The sequence below is a fragment of the Oncorhynchus nerka genome, linkage group LG13, assembly GCF_034236695.1.
Source record: "Oncorhynchus nerka isolate Pitt River linkage group LG13, Oner_Uvic_2.0, whole genome shotgun sequence".
Classification (NCBI taxonomy): Eukaryota; Metazoa; Chordata; class Actinopteri; order Salmoniformes; family Salmonidae; genus Oncorhynchus; species Oncorhynchus nerka.
The window spans coordinates 61,754,746-61,776,315 of NC_088408.1; the positions used below are offsets into that span (position 1 = coordinate 61,754,746).

A 21,570-nucleotide genomic window follows, 5' to 3' on the forward strand; every position below is an offset into this window, starting at 1 on the left:
ATCCACCAAAATGTCTAAAGAAAAGGAAGGTATTACAGTCTAGAATGTAGATATAGAGCAAAAAAACAGAATGTCATTCAACTATTTTGTGAGCTCAAACCCCAAATGGTAGTTACCAATCAAGAGACAGATGGTACAAAGTCATTTTATTTCAACCCCACTGTCTTCTCTGGACACAAGTGAAGCAGTATATTTTAGATAAAACATTTAGTCATTTAGCAGGTGCTCTTACCCAGAGCGACTTACAATCAGTGCATTCAACTAAGGTAGACCACACATGTGTATAACAATAATTGAAAGAAAAATCTAAATAGCCGCTATATGTAAAATCAGGGGCTCGGATGGTCTTTACTGAGCGGCGGCTGCAATAGAGAGGCAGGCGAGGGGGCATCCCGATGAGCCTTTGTCGACGAGGAAATAGACCGCCAATGCCCTCTGTCCTATTGCTGAAGTTATTATGTGACTTGTTAAGCACATTTTCACTCCTAAACTTATTTAGCCTTGCCATAACAAAGGGGTTGAATACTTATTGCCTCAAGACATTTCAGGTTTTCATTTTTCATTCATTTGTAAACATAAAAAAAAAAACATAATTCCACTTTGACATTATGGGGTATTGTGGTTACGCCAGGGACAACAAAATCTAAATTTGATCAATTTTAAATTCAGGCTGTAACACAACAGAATGTGGAAAAAGCAAAGGGGTATGAAGACACTGTACATACCCCAACCAGATGCCATGGATTACAGGCAAGGCGTCAATACAGGACTAAGATTTAATTATACTACGCCGGCTCTGACGTTCTACAGATGTGGCAGTACTTGCAAACTATCATGGATTACAAAGGGAAACCCAGCCACGAGCTGCCCAGTGACACAAGCCTACCAGATGAGCTAAATACCTTCTATGCTAGCTTTGAGGCAAGCAACACTGAACCATGCATGAGAGCACCAGCTGTTCCAGACGAATGTGTGATCTCGCTCTCCATAGCCGATGTGAGTAAGACCTTTAAACAGGATAACATTCGCAAGGCCGCGGGGCCAGACAGAATACCAGGACATGTACTTAGATCTTACACTGACCAGCTGACAAGTGTCTTCACTGATATTTTCAACCTATCCCTGACCCGGTCTGCAAACCCAACTTTTTCAAGCCGACCACCATAGTACCCGTGCCCAATAACGCCAAGGTTACCTGCCTAAATCCCTTGCCCCGTAGCATTCACATTTATAGCCATGAAATGCTTTGAAAGGTTGGTCAAATCAAATCAAACTTTATTTGCCACATGCGCTGAATACAAGTGTAGACTTTAACGTGAAATGCATACTTACAAGCCCTTAACCAACAGTGCAGTTCAAAAATAAGAAAATATTTACAACACCATCATCCCAGACACCCTGGACCCACTCCAATTCGCATACCGCCCCAACAGATCCACAGATGACGCAGTCTCTATTACACTCCACACTGGCCTCACCCACCTGGACAAAAGGAATACCTTTGTAAGAATGCTGTTTATTGACTATAGCTCAGCATTTAACACCATAGTCCCTTCCAAGCTCATCACCAAGCTCAGGACCCTGGTACTGAACATCTCCCACTGCAACTGGATCCTGGACTTCCTGACGGGACACCCCCTGGCGGTGAGGGTAGGCAGCAACACATCTGCCATGCTTACCATCAACATGAAGCCCCTCAGGGGTGTGTGCTTAGTCCTCTCCTGTACTCCCTGTTCACCCATGACTGTGTGGCCACGCACAACTCCAACATCATCAAGTTTGCTGACCGCAAGACGGAAGGACAGGTGGATAACAGGTTAATGTCAAGCCCTGCATAATTTCTTCAAAGGTTTCATGGAATTTAGGCCTACATTGAACACCACACTTTGGCTGCTACTGTAGGCTGAATGAGAACAGCTATTTCCGCGTTAAAATGTTATGGTATGCCATTGCTTTTGATTGTAGGTCACTCTGGTATGCCTACATTATGATCAAGTAGCCTACATGGCCACTGTTAAAACTGTAACATAAAGCAGGTACAGCCTCAGTGTTCACAGTAAACACATGCTGGAAGTTGCACAGAATTTTCACAATGTTAAAGTTTGCTCTCAGTAGACTTGAAATCCGCTGTGACAATTTTTTTTTGAGGGAACATTGGTGGTAAGTACGGCATCACTGGGGTACATCCCTGGGGCCGAGATACCTTCCATCCAGGACCTCTATACTAGGCGTTGTCAGAGAAAGGCCCAAAATATTGTCAGACTCCAGCCACCCAAGCCATAGACGGTTCTCTCTGCTACCGCACAGTAAGCGGTATTAGCGCACTAAGTCTAGAACCAACAGAACCCTGAACAGCTTCTACCCACAAGCCATAAGATTGCTAAACAAGACTGCTAAATAGCTAATAAAATGGCTCCCCCGGACTACCTGCATTGATCCTTTTATGCACAAACACTGGACACTCACACATACTTACACTGACACCACAAACGCCCACACACACACACACTTTCACACTCAACATATACTCTACGGTCTAGTATCTATCCTGTTGACTAGTTCACTTTACCCCTACCTATAAGTACATAGCTATCTCAATTACCTCATACCCCTGCACATCAACTCAGTACTGGTACTCCCTGTATATAGCCGTGCTATTTTTACTCAAGATTTTTGTTATTCACTGTGTATTTATGCCTTGTGTCATATCAATTTGATATATTTATCTTAACTCTGCATTGTTGGAAAAGGACATGTAAGTAAACATTTCACTTTTAGTCTACACCGGGTTGTTTTACGAAGCATGTGACTTTTCTTTTTGAGTGAATTGTGCAATACATTTTCTACTCTGAAAACTAGGATTTTCACACACAGTACCTCCATCTGCTGGCAAGACAGATGAGCAACTGGCAGACATTTTCTTTGCGCCTGCATTTCAAAGACCAACCACAGAGGACAGGCCTACCACATAAAAAAGTGATTTTTCTTCCATGTATATTTAATCTCTTGTGGATAGACTACCTAAACTACCAAAGTACAACATTATAATGATTCCATAACCTTTTATGGTAAGTTACTCGTAGCAAAATTCTTGAAATGACAGAGGTTGGGAATCTCCATAGAGATAGAGGACTCATCTTTGTATCTGTGCCATTATAGCGTCTGTGACAGCATGGGCAGCACCATTGAGGCGATCTCCATTTTGATGTAGCACATTTTCTTCTTCACAATTGGCTGATCCCTCCTGATTACCAGGGTTGGACATGACTCCAACAGGGTCACCAGGAGGCATTAGACAATGAAGTTGGAAGTCCCACCCAGTTGACTACATTATAATGGTGGAAGCCCTCAATGGTGCTGTCCATGCTAATATGGCCTTTTGGCCACTAGAGGACTCTATCATTCTCTATGGGAATCTCATTATTTGTGATACAGGCTAAAGTAGTACAGTGCCTTAATCACGAAGGTACTGACTATAAGTGTTTGTTCCTGTAGGCTAAAAAATACAGCTCACTCCACACAAGTTCACTCCACACCCACACAAATTATTTGCCTGGTGTAACTTAAGGTACGTCAGACAGGTTTGGGGTCAATTCAGCTTTCAATTCAGAAACAGAAATTGAAATTCACTCCATGAATTGAAAATGACTAATAGTTTTCAACAAGGATTTTTCAGTTGGGTGAGGTAGGGCTGTAGCAGAGATCTCAGGCTCCGAACGCACACAGCCTTCTGCTCCGTGATCTCCTCCAGTTTATGAACGTAACTCCCTAAAGTCCTGAAGAATAGAGAGGGACCGGTAGACAGACAGGGAAGGAAGTTGGATCAACAAATGGTAGACAGTCATGGAGAGCACTACTCTCAAACCAAGTGTCCCATTCAGCAACAATAATAGTAATTGCAATGAATCTAATGAATCCAATCCATGATTTACGAGCTAGTATATTTAATACTTGTATATACAAGGTGCTGAGTTCTCACCACGTCAGGCTGTTGGCACAGCAATGTCCCCTCTCTACGACACATAGACTCTATCTGCTTCAACTGCTCCCAATGGGTCTGGACAACACACCACCTGACGAACACAGAAGGGAGAAATGGAGAGAATGAGAGAGATAGAGAGAGAAGGAAAGAGGAAGAGATGGCAAGGGATAGAGCCAGGATGAGTAAGGGACCATAAACCTACACATTGTTCATGATACATAACAGATAGACTTGAACTTACTGGGCATGCCCCAGGGCTTCCTGAGTAGAGAAGGAGAGGGTGGCTGGGGGTCCAACGTGCTTTAACAGACCGTTTGGAACGTCTGGACTGCTTGAACCGCTGAGACGGCATGGGGTGTGGCGGTTAGGAGGACTGTTTGAACTGGGCGACTGAGATTGGTCCTGCAAAATGTTAAATTGCACGGGGTTGTTCATTTGTTGGAGAATTTGTACACTAGGGATGGAGGAGTTGGGTGTATCCTGAAATGTGTGTTTAGTCGCGATGGGAGGCTTATGTGTATGTTGTGGTACATGGGTGGAAGGCAAAGGGTGTGATGTTTGTGTGTTGGGCTGGACTGGGCCTTGGGAGCACTTGGTTGTGTGTGTATTGGATACAGTGAGGTTGTGTGGTGAGTGGAAGTGTGGAGAAGGGCCAGGGGGACAGGTAGAGTCAGGAGCCTAGGACCTCCCTCCCTAACTGGGCTGGGGTTTTCAGGATTCCTCTTTGGTCTTGGACAGACACCAAGGAGACCACAGGGGCAGATGGTTTGGTCATAGCTGGACAGAACAGACAACACAAGAGAATTAAGAGCAACATTTGACTTAAAACATTTTTTATATTTTTTACACGCAATCCCCTAACAAAACCGCAATTCTCACAAATGAACAATGTCAATGAGAAGGTGGCAATTATTTACCGAGATATTAAGTAAACAATGCGGGGGGGGGGGGAAGCATTGTACAAGCTTGTGTATGTGACTCACCCATTCTCCAGAGAGGAGCAGCGTCCATCTTGGATCTCCTCTGATCCATGTGGCCTTCACCACTCTTCCCATCTATCACTAGAGTGGGTACTAGAGACTGGCCACCGTTCACCACCCCTTTTCCCTTTCTACCTTCCCTAGGCAGGAGGGAGGGGGAGTAGGTGCTGTGTGGTACCTGCTGGCAGAGGAAGGAGTCTGTGGCTGCCAGCCTGTCTACTTGAAGCAAGGAAAGTGAGAGGGGGTCCATGGTGCATCTAGATGAATCGCCCGAGGACTCACAGTGTGGTGGTGAAGAAGGGGGCATTTGAGCCACAACTCCAGAATTATTTTGGCTCTCAGGGGGAAGCCTTGTGGTGCCAACCGCTGCTCCCCTCCCCGTCTGCACAAAGGACAGAAGGGGGGTGGCAGGGTCTATAAGACGTAGCAGCTCAGCACCTGGTAGTGCTGTCCTCTTTCTGGGGCTCAGTGGTACTCCCTGCTGGCAGGGACAAATGGGGACATTTTGGAAGTGTAGGCACAGGCCACTGGAGCTCTGGTTGATGTGCTTGGACTCCAGGGACAGGTCGTTGAGCTTGGCTGGGGGCGGGGGTGGAGAGAGGGGCCTCTCGGCCGGAGCGTGGTGGCTGCAGTGTCGGTAAAAGCTGTCGTTGTCACTGTTGCTGTCTGTGGAGCCGCGGGTGAAGTCATTAACGGCAACCTCTCCTTCCTCCTCTGTGCTCCATTCAGCCCCCAGCAGCATGTCCTCTTCTCCTCTCTCCTTGTGTTCCCCTGCCCACCCCCTCCTCTCAAATGCCCCACGGAGGCTAGATGTTAACCGTTCCTCCTCCCCAAGATGCAACACAGCCCCTGTCCACCTGCCGCCCTCTTCTGACTCGACCACTCTACACTCTGGCCATGCCCATCTCCCTCTCCTCTCCTCCTCCTTGGGTGACCCCCATTCGTCCCCACTCCCTCTCTCCACTCCTTCTCCTCCTGTCCCTCTGTCATCCAGCCTGCTGATGGTAGACAGCACTGATCCAACCCCGGGGAAGAGACATTTGAGGATGTGCTCTCCACTACCATCATTATCTCCTTCATTATCATCATCATTATCGCCATTGTGGCAGTGGCTCTGAGACGTGTTGTTAGAGAGGTGACTCTGTCCCCTCCCCTTTGCCTCCACTGTGACCCCTGCGGTCCCTTCCCCCCGGAGCGGGAGGTGGTCTCCCCCGGCCCCAGCAGTGGCCCTGTACCCAGCCAGCAGCTCCTCCACACCGCGGCAGACAGACGGAGAGGCAGGCAGAGGCTGCTGGAGCCACTGCATCTGCTGAAGCTGCTGGTGGTATCTTCTCAAATGCCTCTCTCTTTCCTTCTCGCTCTCCAGCTCCCTTGGCGTCTCAGTTTCTCTCTCCCTTTCCCATTCTGTACTAGTCCTCCTATCTCTCTCCCTGACCTCTCCCAACTCTCTCTGTCCCTCAGCTGTCTTCTCTCTCTCCCTCTCCCCCACAATTCGGTCCTGCTCTATCCATCTCCTGCCCTCTCCCTCTCCTTTACTCGTAGTAGTCCTCTGCCTCTCTTCTCCTCTGAGGCAGGAAGCAGCAGCTGCCCTCTTACCTATGGCCGTCTGCCTTGTAGTGGCTCTTCCTTCTCTGGGTATTTCCCAAAGGGTTGTCCTCCCCTCTCCCATTCGCTGTCTCGTCACCCAAGCCACCCCATGGTCCTGTTCCGTGTTGGAATCATCTGTCTTCTCACGTTCCTTTCTGTGCCCTTTCTTTTCCACCTCCCTCTCGCTATTCCTCTCCCTCTCTCCCACTCCCTCACTCCTCCTGCGCCTCCAAAGCCCCCGGCCCAGTGAGCCCCTCACAGGTGTGGTGTGCTCCAAACAGAGGTCTTCTCTCCCCCTCCCAAAGCCCTCCCCCGCCCCCTGGCCCTTTGGTGTGGAGCAGAGCAGAGCTCGCCCTGGGGCTAACCTCCTAGCAGGGGTGCCAGTCACATTTTGGGCCTCCCTGTGTCCCCCCAACTTCACCCCTTTTGGGGGACTTTTCCCCCTGCTGGCACTAGTACCAATGCTGCTAGTCTGATCATGTTCCGGGGATGGGGACGGGGTGACTATGGGCCGTCTTCTCCCCCCTCCCCCCCTCAGCTCCTTCACCCTGTAGAGCCAATAGGACATGATATATCACAGGCCAATGTCACTGACCAATTAATCAATGACGTCAAAACCGTTGAGTCGGAGTGTGTGCTCTCATATGACCTACGTAATACGCAACACTCACCGGTCAGCGTATCTCAGCGTATTTAGTGTGTGTTTGGTTGCTAGGTGACCGGGGGAAACGTTTGCAATCATACATGTCTTTGAATCACCAACAAAGGAGTCCTTCAAAACCTATACAGACAACAAGGTAAACAGAGTTTGAACAAAGTGGTACTGACCCAAATTCTATCTGTGGACAACACAGTTGAAGCACAAACCTGGTGTGGAGTTGCTCAGATGTGTTGTTGAGAGTTGAACCCGTGAACGTTTGCAATGTGTGTGTGAGATTCTTTACCTGTGTGAGCTTGCTCTGTCTGAACGGTGTGTGTGACTGCTCTTGGTCCAGAGAACGGATACATTCTTTCAGCTGAAACAAATAGGCTACATGTTAACAGCAATCCCGTTTTATGTGTGTGTGTGAAAATGAACAATAAAGTATTGTATTGTATCCTGTTGTGTGTGTGTTGCGCTCACTGCCAGTAGACTCTGGTTGATCTCTGCCCCCTCCATGCGACTCAGTCTGTCTGGGTCTCTGGAGTCTGCTGCTCTCTCACTCCCAGCCAGATCCACAAATGACATCCTACACAACACAGTGTGGGACACATCTGGTCCGATTACTTTTAATTTAATGTCACATAAACTATGTTACAAAGCTACTGAATTGTGCACGCACGCACACGCACGCACGCACACACGCACACACACACACACACACGCATGCACACACACACACACACACACACACACACACACACACACACACACTGTGTACTCTAGCTAATCATACATAAAATAACACATTCAATCTCAGGTATATTGCTGAATATGTGTTATATTTGAGGTTATAAACGGTGTCTGAATTGCAATGTGCAAACTCCATATACCTGGTTGATCATTTTCTATATATCACTCTCAAAAGAAAAATATGGAAATGAGTTTTGCTACCTGGAACTAATTTGGCGACTTTGTCCTATAAGTTATTATAACGTGACACTGACCTGCCAGTGGCCCGATGGCCAGAGTCTCTGAGCTGTATCTGGAGCAGAGCGTGGGAGCGGGACGACACAGGGTTGACTCCACTTACCCCCTGGGTGCGCTCCCCTGTACCCCACAAGATCACCTGGAGGGCGGAGAGAGGAGAAGGTGGGGAGGATGAATGAGGAGGGGTGGAGGCAGGAGAAGGTGGGGAGGATGAATGAGGTTGGGTAGAGGTAGGAGAAGGTGGGGAGGATGAATGAGGAGGGATGGAGGTAGGAGAAGGTGGGGAGGATGAATGAGGAGGGATGGAGGTAGGAGAAGGTGGGGAGGATGAATGAGGAGAGGGATGGAGGTAGGAGAAGGTGGGGAGGATGAATGAGGAGGGATGGAGGTAGGAGAAGGTGGGGAGGATGAATGAGGAGGGATGGAGGTAGGAGAAGGTGGGGATGATGAATGAGGAGGGATGGAGGTAGGAGAAGGTGGGGAGGATGAATGAGGAGGGATGGAGGTAGGAGAAGGTGGGGAGGATGAATGAGGAGGGATGGAGGTAGGAGAAGGTGGGGAGGATGAATGAGGAGGGGTGGAGGCAGGAGAAGCGATGAAAGGAGGATGGAATGAAGAAGGGAAAATAAATCAAAACAGCAAGACAGGGAGGTATAACAGACGAGAATAGGAAGAATGAGAAGAGAGGAATACAAGTCTCACCTCTAGCAATGAGTTGACAGACTCCACTTTGACCTCTCTTAGCCCTGCTATCTGAACCACTTGGTGCCCATCCTCCCTTGCAAACAAGCTGCATAGAGAAGACATAGATGTCATTATAAAGAGACCAATCAGAGGTTTACTGGTTCACTTATTTCCTGAGTGGTTCAATGAGTAGTTCACTGGTTCCGTGGTTCGTTGAGTGGTTCACTGAGTGGTTGTGGTTCAACTGGTTAACTGGCTCAATGTTATTATGAAGGAACCAATCAGAGAGCATGGTTATGACCATGTCATTGTGAAGGGACTAGAGGTTGATCGATTAATCGGCATGGCCGATTAATTAGGTCCGATTTCAATTTTTCATAACAATCGGTAATCTGCATTTTTGGACGCCGATTATGGCCGATTACATTGCACTCCATGAGGAGACTGCGTGGCAGGCTGACCACCTGTTACGCGAGTGCAGCAAGGAGCGAAGGTAAGTTGCTAGCTAGCATTACACTTATCGTATAAAATACAATCAATCTTCACATAATCAATAGTTAACTACACATGGTTGATGGTTAACTAGCTTGTCCTGCGTTGCATATAATCAATGCGGTGCCTGTTAATTTATCATCGAATCACAGCCTACTTCGCCAATGTCACGACTTCTACCGAAGTCGGCTCCTCTCCTTGTTCGGTCGGTGTTCTGCGGTCGACGTCACCGGTCTTCTAGCCATCATCGATCTATTATTCATGTTCCATTTTTTGTCTGGTGTTTTCAACCTAATTGGGATCAGGTTGAAAAATCATAATCGGTTGACCTCGAGAATGGACCAATCAGAGAGCAGGGTTATGTTCAGTGATGCATCATAATTCCTATAATAACTACAACCTAAAACTTCTTAACTTGGAATATTGAACCACCAGCTTTTCATATGTTCTCATGTTCTGAGCAAGGAACTTAAACATTAGCTTTTTTAAATGGCACATATTCTACTTTTACTTTCTTCTCCAACCCTGTGTTTTTGCATTATTTAAACCAAATTGAGCATGTTTCATTATTTATTTGAGACTTAATAGATTTTATTTATGTATTATATGAAGTTAAAATAAGTGTTCATTGTTCATTCAGTATTGTTGTAATTGTCATTATTACATATATATATATAAAAAATTGTCCTCCAATAATTGGGATAAGGTTGAAAAATCATAATTGGTCGACCTCGAGAATGGACCAATCAGAGAGCAGGGTTATGTTCAGTGATGTAGTCAATTTACTAAACCTCGAGTGCGAGTCGAGTCCCAAGCCTCTAGTGTTCGAGTCAGAGTCCAAGTTAGAGTGTTACATTATGAAATATTTTCTGAAAACAAAGTCACAACTACTGGTCGAGATAAGTCAGTCCTGAACTTGAGTACATACACAATCACACACGCACCGTTTTCTACGGTCCAACAAGTCGTAGAGCTGGCCACAGTAGATCTCAAAGAAGCTGACATTGACATAGACGTGGGATGTGACTGCAGAGTTGCCACAGTCCTGGGTGGAGTGCAGCTGGGTAAATATGTCCCTGGCAGCCAGAGCGTATAGCCCCTGTCTCTGAGGAGGACAACCCAGCATGGTGTGTGTCTTCCCTGCTCCCGTCTGGCCGTATGCAAAACAAGTGGCCTTGCCTCTGCCAACGTACATACAGACAGAACTAGGTCACACAATATCCCATTACAAATCAAATCTAATTTTATGTGTCACATGCTTCGTAAACAACAGGTGTAGACTAACAGTGAAATTCTTACTTACGGGGCCCTTCCCAATAATGCAGAGAGAAAAATTAGAGAAATAGTCGAAGAAACAGAAAAATAGACAAATAATAACACAATTAGTACTGAGTCGATGCGCAGGGGTACGAGGTAATTTAGATAGATATGTACAGTTGAAGTCTAAAGTTTACATACACCTCAGCCAAATACATTTAACCTCAGTTTTTCACAATTCCTGACATTTAGTCCCAGTAAAAATCCCCTGTCTTAGGTCAGTTAGGATCACCACATTATTTTAAGAATGTCAAATGTCAGAATAATACTAGAGAGAATAATTTATTTCAGATTTTCTTTCTTTCATCATTCCCAGTGGGTCAGAAGTTTACATACACTCCATTAGTATTTGGTAGCATTGCCTTTAAATAGTTTAACTTGGGGTCAAACGTTACGGGTAGCCTTCCACAAGCTTCCTACAATAAGTTTGGTGAATTTTGGCCTATTCCTCCTGACAGAGCTGGTGTAACGGAGTCAGGTTTGTAGGCCTCCTTGCTTGTACCTGTTTTCACATTTTCTATAGGATTGAGTACAGGGCTTTGTGATGGCCACTCCAATACCTTGACTTTGTTGTCCTTTTGCCATTTTGACACAACTTTGGAAGTATGCTTGGGGTCATTGTCCATTTGGAAGACCCATTTGTGACCAAGCTTTAATTTCCTGACTGATGTCTTGAGATGTTGCTTCAATATATCCACATCATTTTCCTCCCTCATGATGCCATCTATTTTGTGAAGTGCACCAGTCCCACCTGCAGCAAAGCACCCCCACAACATGATGCTACCACCCCTGTGCTTCACTGTTGGGATGGTGTTCTTCGGCTTGCAAGCCTCCCCCTTTTACCTCCAAACATAACAATGGTCATTATGGCCAAACAGTTCTATTTTTCAGACCAGAAGACATTCCTCCAAAAAGTACGATCTTTGTCCCCAAAATGTAGTCTGTCTTTTTTTTTAAATGGCGGTTTTGGAGCAGTGGCTTTTTCCTAGCTGAGCGGCCTTTCAGGTTATGTCGATATAGGACTCGTTTTACTGTGGATATAGATACTTTGTACCTGTTTCCTCCAGCATCTTCACAAGGTCCTTTGCTGTTGTTCTGGGATTGATTTGCACTTTTCACACCAAAGTACATTCATCTCTAGGAGACAGAACGTGTCTCCTTCCTGAGTGCTATGATGGCTGCGTGGTGTTTATACTTGCGTACTATTGTTTGTATAGATGAACAGGGTACCTTCAGGCATTTGGAAATTGCTCCCAAGGATGAACCAGACTTGTGGAGGTCTACAATTTCTTTTGTGAGGTCTTGGCTGATTTCTTTTGATTTTCCCATGATGTCAAGCAAAGAGGCACTGAATTTGAAGGTAGGCCTTGATATACATCCACAGGTACACCTCCAATTGACTCAAATTATGTAAATTAGACTATCAGAAGCTTCTAAAGCCATGACATAATTTTCTGGAATTTTGCAAGCTGTTTAAAGGCACAGTCAACTTAGTGTATGTAAACCTCTGACCCACTGGAATTGTGATACAGTGAATTATAAGTGAAATAATCTGTCTGTAAACAATTGTTGGGAAAAATACTTGTGTCATGCACACAGTAGATGTCCTAAACGACTTGCTATAGTCGGTTAGGACATCTACTTTTGCTATAACAAAACTATAGTTTATTAACAAGAACAACAACCTAAGTGTATGTAAACTTCCGACTTCAACTGTACACGTAGGTCAGAATAAAGGGACTAGGCAACGGGATAGATAATAAACAGTAACCTCAACGTATGTGAAGGGTCAAAAAGAGATTATTGCAAAAAGGGTCAGTGCAGATATTACAGGTAGATATTGCTTAACTATTTGACTAACTATTAGCAGTCTTATAGCCTGGGGGTAGAAGCTGTTCAGGGTCCTGTTGGTTCCAGACTTGGTCATAGGTACTACTTGCCGTGTGGTAGCAGAGAAAACAGTCTGTGACTTGGATGGCTGAAGTCTTTGACCATTTTTAGGTTCCTCTAACACCGCCTGGTATAGAGTTGCTGGATGGCAGGGATCTCGGCCCCAGTGGTGTACTCAGGGTTCTTACAGACAGTGGCAAGTCATATTCAAGGACCATTCATTTTGTATTAGTTCATATTATGCAATTGTTTCTAGTCGCCAACAGATGGCAGTATATCGCCACAATCTCATGAAAGAAAAAGATTAATTTACTACATACATAGGCGGTAAGTCAGTACTGATGATTTTGTCATTTGAATAGCAGAGTTTGGGGATATGCTACTGGTGAACACACATTTCCTATTCACATTACTACACAACTCCAGCTTATTGACTGGGTCGGCTGTGTAGGGGAAACGGAACGGCCACCAGAAAGGGCATGAGCACGGCTGCCGCTTGATAAGGCGGAATATAGCCGGCGCCCTGTGAATGAAAAGCTCTGGGTGTTGTTGCAGAGAAAAAGTCCCCTAATGTAGAACTGGCGCCAGTGCAGGATGCAGCGTTGTGTCTTTCCCCCTTCATGTGGCTCTTCAGGGCCGATTCACCCAGTCTGACGCATTTATTTGCACCTTACATGGTGTGGGTTGGATGGGTCCAGTGATGTAGTGGTAAAAAAAAGGTGAGTAAACTATGCCTTAGCAAAAATATAAAACGCAACATGTAATGTGTTGGTCCCATGTTTCATGAGCTGAAATAAAAGAGCCCATAAGTGTTCCATATGCACAAAAGCCAGGTTTGAATCTACATTTTCCCGGCAGTTTAGCTATCGATGTGATGTTTGGCGGCGCCTAATCAGTCAGTTCTGTACCTACCTGGCTGAGTGGCAGTGAGGGTGGAATGAGCGAGCTCCCCTGGCAGCCACAGCATGAAACACGTGAGGCAATAGAACTCAGTAGTCTGCATGGAAATTAATTTGCAAGACCAATACATTATCTGTTCTCCTCTCATTTTAATTCAAGTACTTTTCAAGTACCAACCTGAGAAAATGTCTGCTTTTTAAGGTATTACAGTACTTGAATTTCAGAGTGCCAAATTCAAGTACTTTAAGAACATCAAGCAATTTGTGAGAACCCTGTGTCCTGGGCGTACGCACTACTCTTTGTAGCGCCTTGCGTTCAGATGCCAAGCAGTTGCCGTACCAAGTGGTGATGCAGCCAGTCAAGATGCAGCCAGTCAAGATGCAGCCAGTCAAGATCTTCTCTGCCTCCTGAGGGGGAAGAGGCGTTGCCATGCCCTCTTCACGACTGTGTTAATGTGTGTGGACCGTGCTAGTTCTTTAGTGATGTGGGCACTGAGGAACTGGAAGCGCTCGACCTGTTCGACCTGTTTGAGCGCAACTGTTTTAGGGTACATTACGGTAAACAACACACCTAGTCGCTCCTCTGCAGATACATCATTGTGTTACAGCAGGGGTCTTACACACGCGGGGGATATGGCTAACACCGACAGACTTTTCTTATCGGAGTCCCTCCCCGTTTTCTTTTGTTTTAGAACCCAATGAACACAACACAAGGTTCCTTACCCGTTGAGGACATGCTGTATCAGTGGAAAGGCTGTTTTCAGGTACACATCCACATTGGAGCTCTCTTCCCCGAACACCTCATCATAATTAAACCTGTGCTGTGGAGGGGACCAGAGAAGAGTGCAGACACACACACAGATCAACACTGTGTTACAAGCAACAGGGGGCCTGAAGCTATATGAATGATATTTATGTACCTTAACTTGGGTTGCAGAGGGTAGGAAACTTTACGGAAATTTTCCATGGGAAGTTAAGCCCTGGAATTGAGGGAATTTTGCTTAAATTCATCAAAAAAGTTAGCTTATAACAGTTTAGGATAGACATAAGGCAATTCTAGGTATTGTGGCATATTTGGATAAACTATCCCCAATTCAATGGAATTGTAACCCTCTGCATGCACAGTGCATTCTTCCATCACATGTGCAGTGCTCTCTTCCATCACATATACAGCTGATTCTCAAGATCTTGCTCACTAATGAGATGCTATTGTGCCCACACTATTACACTTGTCTGAGCCAAGGACTACATGCTTTCTGGTAAGTTTTGATTACAATACTGGGTGGGGTGAATATATTTTATTTGACATACATGATGTTTTGTTAACTAGTAAATAGGTCAAGCAAATCATAGAGAAAGCAGACTGTATTGCAATAATCTCTAATGGGTGGTTGGATGTTCGTGGGCAAGGAATAATTAACTACATCATCCCACCCCAAAACCAGTATTCTACAAGAGCACAGACACAAGGGACAACAGACACACCAGTCTCTACATTGCAGATGAGCTGAAGGCAGTCATCAATGACCTTGGACCACAGAAGGTATTTGCGCTGGTGACAGACAATGCTGCGAACATGAAGGCTGCTTGGTCTAAAGTGGAGGAGTCCTACCCTCACATCACACCCATTGGTTGTGCTGCTCATGCATTGAATCTACTCCTCAAAGATATCATGGCACTGAAAACAATGGAAACACTCTACAAGAGAGCCAAGGAAATGGTTAGGTATGTGAAGGGTCATCAAGTTATAGCAGCAATCTACCTCACCAAGCAAAGTGAGACGAATAAGAGCACCACATTGAGCTTCCCAGCAACACATGTTGGGGTGGTGTTGTCATCATGTTTGACAGTCTCCTGGAGGGGAAGGAGTCTCTCCAAGAAATGGCCATATCACAGTCTGCCGATATAGACAGCCCCATCAAGAGGATCCTCCTGGGTGATGTATTTTGGAAGAGAGTGGTAAGCAGCCTGAAACTCCTTAAACCTATAGCAGTAGCCATTGCACGGATTGAGCGAGGCAATGCCATCCTGTCTGATGTTCAGACTCTGCTTGCAGATGTAAGAGAAGAAATCCGTACTGCCCTGCCCACTTCACTGTTGCTCCAAGCAGAGGAAACTGCATTTCTGAAATACATCAAAAAGCCTGAAGACTTCTGCCTGAAGCCCATACACGCCGCAGCGTACATGTTGGACCCCAAGTATGCTGGCAAGAGCATCCTGTCTGGTGCAGAGATCAACAAGGCCTATGGTGTCACCACTACCGTGTCTCACCACCTTGGCCTGGATGAGGGCAAGGTTCTTGGCAGTCTGGCGAAGTACACTTCCAAGCAAGGGCTTTGGGATGGAGATGCAATATGGCAGTCGTGCCAACAAATCTCATCAGCCACCTGGTGGAAGGGACTTTGTGGATCTGAGGCTCTTTCCCCTGTTGCCTCCATCATCCTCCAAATCTCACCAACATCAGCCGCCTCCGAGCTCAACTGGTGCTTGTTTGGGAACACACACACCAAAGCACACAACAGGCTGACCAATACAAGGGTTGAAAAATTGGTGGCATTCCGGGTAAATTTGAGGCCTTTTTTTACAACGAGCCATCCTAAACAAGGTTGAGGCCTCAGAGTCTGATGTTCAAGAGGTGGACACTGAGGAGGTCCAGGGAGAAGACATGAAAGCCTGAGACGAAGACAACCAAATGCTTTAGTTTCTTGAATATAATTTTACAGATTTATGTTGCAAATGTTTTTGGGAGATGCAATGGATCATTGGGGATCATTCAATATTTTTTTTGTTTCTTTTGTTGTTCAGTGAAATCATCCATGTGAAAAGTCAACTCTTTTAATTAAAGTTCAATTCGTAACTAAATTGTTTTTTTTATTTCTACTGGAAGGATTTAATAATTTGCAATTACGTCTACTTATGATAAGGTAAAAGGTTTATGTTTCTGTTTCCATATGATATGGTAAATATATCCAATGCAATATACATCTACATTTAAATGGTATTCATATTAATTTGCATATATTTCCGTTAATTCCCATATATTCCAGTTAATTCCCATATATTCCCACAGAAAGTTTCCACCTCTGAATATTCCCCAAAATGTGCAACCCTAGCCTTGTACACAGTACATCCAAACATACAGATTAGGATCTTAATTTGATCCCTCTTTTGTTGCTGAGAATTTTCCTGCACGGCAGGAAATGCACGCTTGTAGTGTATTTGCGTTTTAAAAAGGCTTCTAAAGTTTGTAATTTCTGAAATTGAGACTTGACTTACCCTAACAAAAAATGTATCAATATAAATTAACTATTATCCACATAATAATTCACATTTCCTGTTGTTGCAGGATAATTTTTCTTCTGTAGCAAACTGGCCCAAATTTAAGATCCTACATCTGTATAATATACAAACATAAATAATGTCTCCTTTATTGTACCTATATACTGTATATTCACGGTCTGTACTGTATACATTGCGATATTCAAGTCTTGCTAGACTCTGTCCTCTGTGACTGTGTGATGTAGCCTGAGTGTACTGTACATTAGAGTTCTGCTACCCAACCCGAGACCGACAGGCCCCGACATTATACATCGGGTTACGGCCACATAGGGCCTGTTTCTTCATCAATAACCAGGGTACGGGTAGGGCTCGGTATTACTAAATTGATCAATAAAATTTTTAAGATGAGCCATTTGCGCGTGCTCTGCTGCGCAGTATAGTCATATCTGACTAAGATCATAACGTGGCGTCAGAAGTGCTTCAACCTTGTCAAATTTAAGACTGGAGAGATTATTTCGCCAAAATTATAATTCTCATTGAGTTTTGTCTGAGTTTAGAGTGACGAAAAGTAGCTAACAGCTCTCTCATGTCTCTTCATTGAACAGAGCAGCCCAAGCGGAGCCGTTGCTATGGATACTCACAGAGTCAGAGCACCATGAGCAGAGCGCATGCAGAGGGTGCTGCACGCAGGGAGTGAGTGAGAAAGAGGAGCAGCTAATGGATTTACTAACAGGGGAAGTTATTTCTGGTTTCGGGCAGGGCCGGGCCTTAAATTTAGCAGAAGCAATCGGGCCTGGGTAGGGTAGGGCCTGAGCGTCACCAGCATGGGTAGAAGCTCGACTTTAAATTCATGCCTGTGCAGGGCTCTACTGGACCTGGTACCTACTTGGAGTATGTACTGGGTCAGGTCCACTGCCTCTTTGCTCTCATGGACCACCACAGAATCTCCATCATGGGCTGTGACCACGTCTGCCTCCCCTCTCCTGTTCTCAGCATTGGTCAGGGGCCTCTTCCTCACACACACACTGATCCTCTGCTCACCTGCCTCCCTACAACACACACACACACACACAAGCACAAATTACAGGTATTTTGAACAACAGTATAATTAATAAGAGAGAGTTACCTTTTCCAGTGAACCAAGTGTGAGGGGCAGTTATTTGTAGAATGAAAAGAAGTAGGAAAACAGATGAAAGGAGAGACAGCAGCAGACCAGAGACGACCAGCCTAGTGACCCATACACTAACAACAACAGCATTATACACAATTGAAACATAATACAACTTACTTTCTGGTTGACACCGGGCTACTCAGGGGCAGACCATAGTTGCAGCCAATAGTTCTCCTCGATGTGTACATGTATGTGGGCTCATCCGTCCTCCTGGATGTCCCATCCGTCCTCCTGGATGTCCCATCCGTCCTCCTGGATGTCCCATCCGTCCTCCTGGATGTCCCATCCGTCCTCCTGGATGTCCCATCCGACTCCCGGCGCACCTCAGGTCTTGGCCCGCTGCCGATGGTCGTCCCCTCCTTGTAAATGCAGACGCCCTGACGCTGGGTCACTTTGCTGTTGCTCCTGTGCACTGTGGTCCGTCTGACAGTCTGCTTGTGAGGACAGCTATGCATCGGCGTCCCACTGATCTGGGTTTTGTGTATGGGTGACCCTCTGCTGAGGTCGCAGCGTGGTTGGGGTTTAACCCCTGTGTTCGGGCTCGGGAAGGGGTGGACACCAGCCCCCCTGTGACTGTCATAGTCACTGAGCCATCCGCGTTTGGGCTCGCTCGACCTACCATCACCATCAAAATCTAGCTGCCTGCATGCGGGGACTTTGCTGCCCGAAGTGAAAGTCTTTCTTGTTTTCACAACTCTATCGTCATCGTGGCCCACATGGTCTTCCTCTTCCTCCAGAGACTTGACCAGCTGTACCAGATGGAACAGCCGGGCACGGTCCCCCATGCTGTGGACCCCCACGCTCGAGTAGTCGCCCATGGTGAGCAAAGACAGGTGTCCAGCGCGTCTCAGTCCCATGGCGGTAAAACAAGGGTAGTGACGCTGAAGCCCGACCTCTCGCAGGCACTCGTACAGGCATGATGTCATCGCCTCAACTGGTTCCTTCTCACCTCTGGCATGTGTGCGCAATCTCTGTGAGGGAATGAGCGGTGGTCATTCCATTTGGTTAATGTTGGAGCACGCTGTCCCCAAGGCGGCGCAATCAAATAGACCTTCAGTAGCCTTGTCTACAAATGTATAAACCGGTGGCACATTACAAGACAACTCCCTTGCTTACACCTTGCCTTCCTCCGTGCTTTTTGTTGATGAATGATAGCCTACTCTTGTGGCTGGGTGTGCTGCATGCTTTGGTGCTGAAACTTGACACTGCTGATGGTGGCACTATGTCACACATTGCAGTGTAGCAAATATGATAAATATAGATGAGCCAACAGAACAACAGCTGTCATAGCTTTACAGTTATGTTGACAGCTGCAGTGTTCTGGCAGTTCTGAAAGCAGATGTCATGAAAACTCTTGAATTTGGAATAGGAATTCACTGGGATATTGTTGAGGACCCAGGGGAGGAAAATGCTGTAAACATTTAAATAATAATTTTGTCTCTCACCTCACCTGGCTACATTATATAAGTTAACCTTCTTGCAAGTGTGCTGGCTGTAGTTTTTACAAAACACGGTGAGGTGCCAAGCAAGTAGGTTAGTCCAAAAGTGCCCACATCACTCACCAATGTTCGAACTTCGAAGTTTAGTCTCCTCTTCGGGAAGATTAACTGACCAAACGAGCTCTCTGTCTCGTGTATCAACGATAAGAAACTAACATACTGGTATGCACTACATTTTTAAACAGTGGAAATCTCCTTCCCACTGTTTCCATACACAAAAAGCATCTCCATAACGACGGTTTGAGTTAACGCATTTCTTCCCGCTGTAAACTTAGACCAATGAGCATTCTGCTGCTGCATGTGCGTGCTTTGAGTTGAGAAAGGCAGAAAGCGCAGAATTAGTTTGCTTTGTGCGCCGGCTGCTGGCGAATCGGAATATTCCATTTTACGCACGGCGCGCTGCACTCACATGGCTCCTCGCGTTTTGTCTGCTGATCATTAGCTGTGGGCCAAAAGCTATGCGAAAGTTAACTTGATTCTTTTTTTGTAGGGAAGACTAAGTTGCTTTCAAAAACATATAAAACAGAGCCCTTTTGCCGTGACATTGTGTATCGCAATGCCGTGACCCGGATTCGAACCGGGGTTGCTGCGGCCACAACGCAGAGTACTAACCACTATACGATCACGGCGAGCTACCAGGGCTTGCCCCTAGATGGGAGAAAATGGAATTTGTAGTGATGTTGATAATAAACTGGCTGATTGTTGAGTTATGCAGCGTATTTTTAATTTTATGTTTACCTTTATTTACCTAGGCAAGTCAATGAAGAACAAATTCTTCTTTACAATGATTGCCTACCAAAAGGCAAAATAACTCCTGCGGGGACCGGGGCTGGGATTATATATATATATTTTTTAAATAAATGACATAAATATAGGACAAAACACACATCACGACAAGAGAGACAACACAACACTAGATAAAGAGAGATCTAAGAAAACAACATAGCAAGGCAGCAACACATGACAACACAGCATGGTAGCAACACAACATGACAACAACATGGTAGCAGCACAAAACATGGTACATTATTGGGCCCAGACAACAGCACAAAGGGCAGGAAGGTAGAGACAACAAAAAAAACATCAAGCAAAGCAGCCACAACTGTCAGTAGGAGTGTCCATGATTGAGTCTTTGAATGAAGAGATTGAGATAAAACTCCAGTTTGAGTGTTTGTTGCAGCTCGTTCCAGTCGCTAGCTGCAGCGAACTGAAAAGAGGAGCAACCCAGGGATGTATGCTTTGGGGACCATTAACAGAATGTGACTGGCAGAACGGGTGTTGTATGTGGAGGATGAGGGCTGCAGTAGATATCTCAGAGACGGGGGAGTGAGGCCTAAGAGGGTTTTATAAATAAACGTAAACCAGTGGGTCTTGCAGCAGGAATACAGAGATGTCCAGTTTACAGAGGAGTATAGAGTGCAGTGATGTGTCCTATAAGGAGCACTGGTGGCAAATCTGATGGCCGAATGGTAAAGAACATCTAGCCGCTCGAGAGCACCCTTACCTGCTGATCTATAAATTATGTCTCTGTGATCTAGCATGGGTAGGATGGTCATCTGAATCAGGGTTAGTTTGGCAGCTGGGATGAAAGAGGAGCGATTACGATAGAGGAAACCAAGTCTAGATTTAACCTTAGCCTACAGATTTGATATTTGCTGAGAAGGACAATGTACCGTCTAGCCATACTCCCAAGTACTTGTATGAGGTGACTACCTCAAGCTCTAAACCCTCAGAGGTAGTAATCACAATGTTGGGGGGAGGGTCATTCTTATCAAACCACATTACTTTGATTTTGGAGGTGTTCAGGGACAGGGACATTCAGGGAACCACTGCTCCTGCCATCTTAAAGTATGTCACCGAGTACCCAAGGGCCATATGTAAGGCTGTACATTACAATATGAATGTCATTACGCACAATGGGGTGATATCTGACAGTTAAGAGTTCACTAATATGATGAACTACGATGCTAATATTTGTGTAAACTCTTCAGAATCGTAATCTGTGGGTGTCATCGAGTAGCCTCATACCCCAATTTATGGATTTCTGGGGTTCCACTATGTCCATAGGTTTATTTCAAAGAAAATGTAGAGGGGGGCATAATGGTTGAATCCAAACGTCTGTTCAGTAGGAAAGAAAGCCTGTCAGTACTATTCATGTTT

The 21,570-nt window shown here is 45.6% G+C and overlaps 2 protein-coding genes and 1 non-coding gene across 3 annotated transcripts; all 3 read right to left on the reverse strand.

Annotated features, from left to right (window-relative positions):
* Positions 1–129: 129 nt before the first annotated feature.
* LOC115139793 (kinesin-like protein KIF24) lies at positions 130–19,046 on the reverse strand. Its single transcript, XM_065026989.1, has 13 exons — positions 18,029–19,046; positions 17,627–17,789; positions 14,185–14,282; positions 10,300–10,536; positions 8,882–8,969; positions 8,197–8,318; positions 7,673–7,778; positions 7,494–7,565; positions 7,221–7,330; positions 6,809–7,097; positions 4,224–4,384; positions 3,999–4,073; positions 130–3,776 (listed from the first exon to the last, which is right to left on the reverse strand). Exons 1-13 carry the CDS (start codon positions 18,835–18,837, stop codon positions 3,659–3,661), a joined length of 2,448 nt encoding a protein of 815 aa, XP_064883061.1. The 5' UTR covers positions 18,838–19,046; the 3' UTR covers positions 130–3,658.
* On the reverse strand, positions 3,687–6,748 carry LOC115139794 (uncharacterized). Its single transcript, XM_029677579.2, has 4 exons — positions 4,966–6,748; positions 4,224–4,759; positions 3,980–4,073; positions 3,687–3,776 (listed from the first exon to the last, which is right to left on the reverse strand). Exons 1-2 carry the CDS (start codon positions 6,629–6,631, stop codon positions 4,653–4,655), a joined length of 1,773 nt encoding a protein of 590 aa, XP_029533439.1. The 5' UTR covers positions 6,632–6,748; the 3' UTR covers positions 3,687–3,776; positions 3,980–4,073; positions 4,224–4,652.
* A 921-nt stretch (positions 19,047–19,967) lies between the features above and the next one.
* trnah-gug (transfer RNA histidin (anticodon GUG)) lies at positions 19,968–20,039 on the reverse strand. Its single transcript has one exon. It is a non-coding gene; the product is annotated as a tRNA-His (tRNA).
* Positions 20,040–21,570: the final 1,531 nt, after the last annotated feature.

Bases quoted from the DNA above. Each gene is read 5' to 3' on its own strand.
- LOC115139794 (XM_029677579.2), bottom strand. From the start codon at position 6,631: ATGGGAGAGGGGAGGACAACCCTTTGGGAAATACCCAGAGAAGGAAGA. The intron at 4,760-4,965 runs GTGAGTCACATA...TGTTCTGTCCAG, and splicing joins TGCTCCTCTCTGGAGAATGG to CTATGACCAAACCATCTGCC.
- LOC115139793 (XM_065026989.1), bottom strand. From the start codon at position 18,837: ATGACATCATGCCTGTACGAGTGCCTGCGAGAGGTCGGGCTTCAGCGT. The intron at 14,283-17,626 runs GTAGGTACCAGG...TCCCCTCCACAG, and splicing joins TGACCCAGTACATACTCCAA to CACAGGTTTAATTATGATGA. The intron at 10,537-14,184 runs GTAAGGAACCTT...GTACGTTGGCAG, and splicing joins ATACAGCATGTCCTCAACGG to AGGCAAGGCCACTTGTTTTG.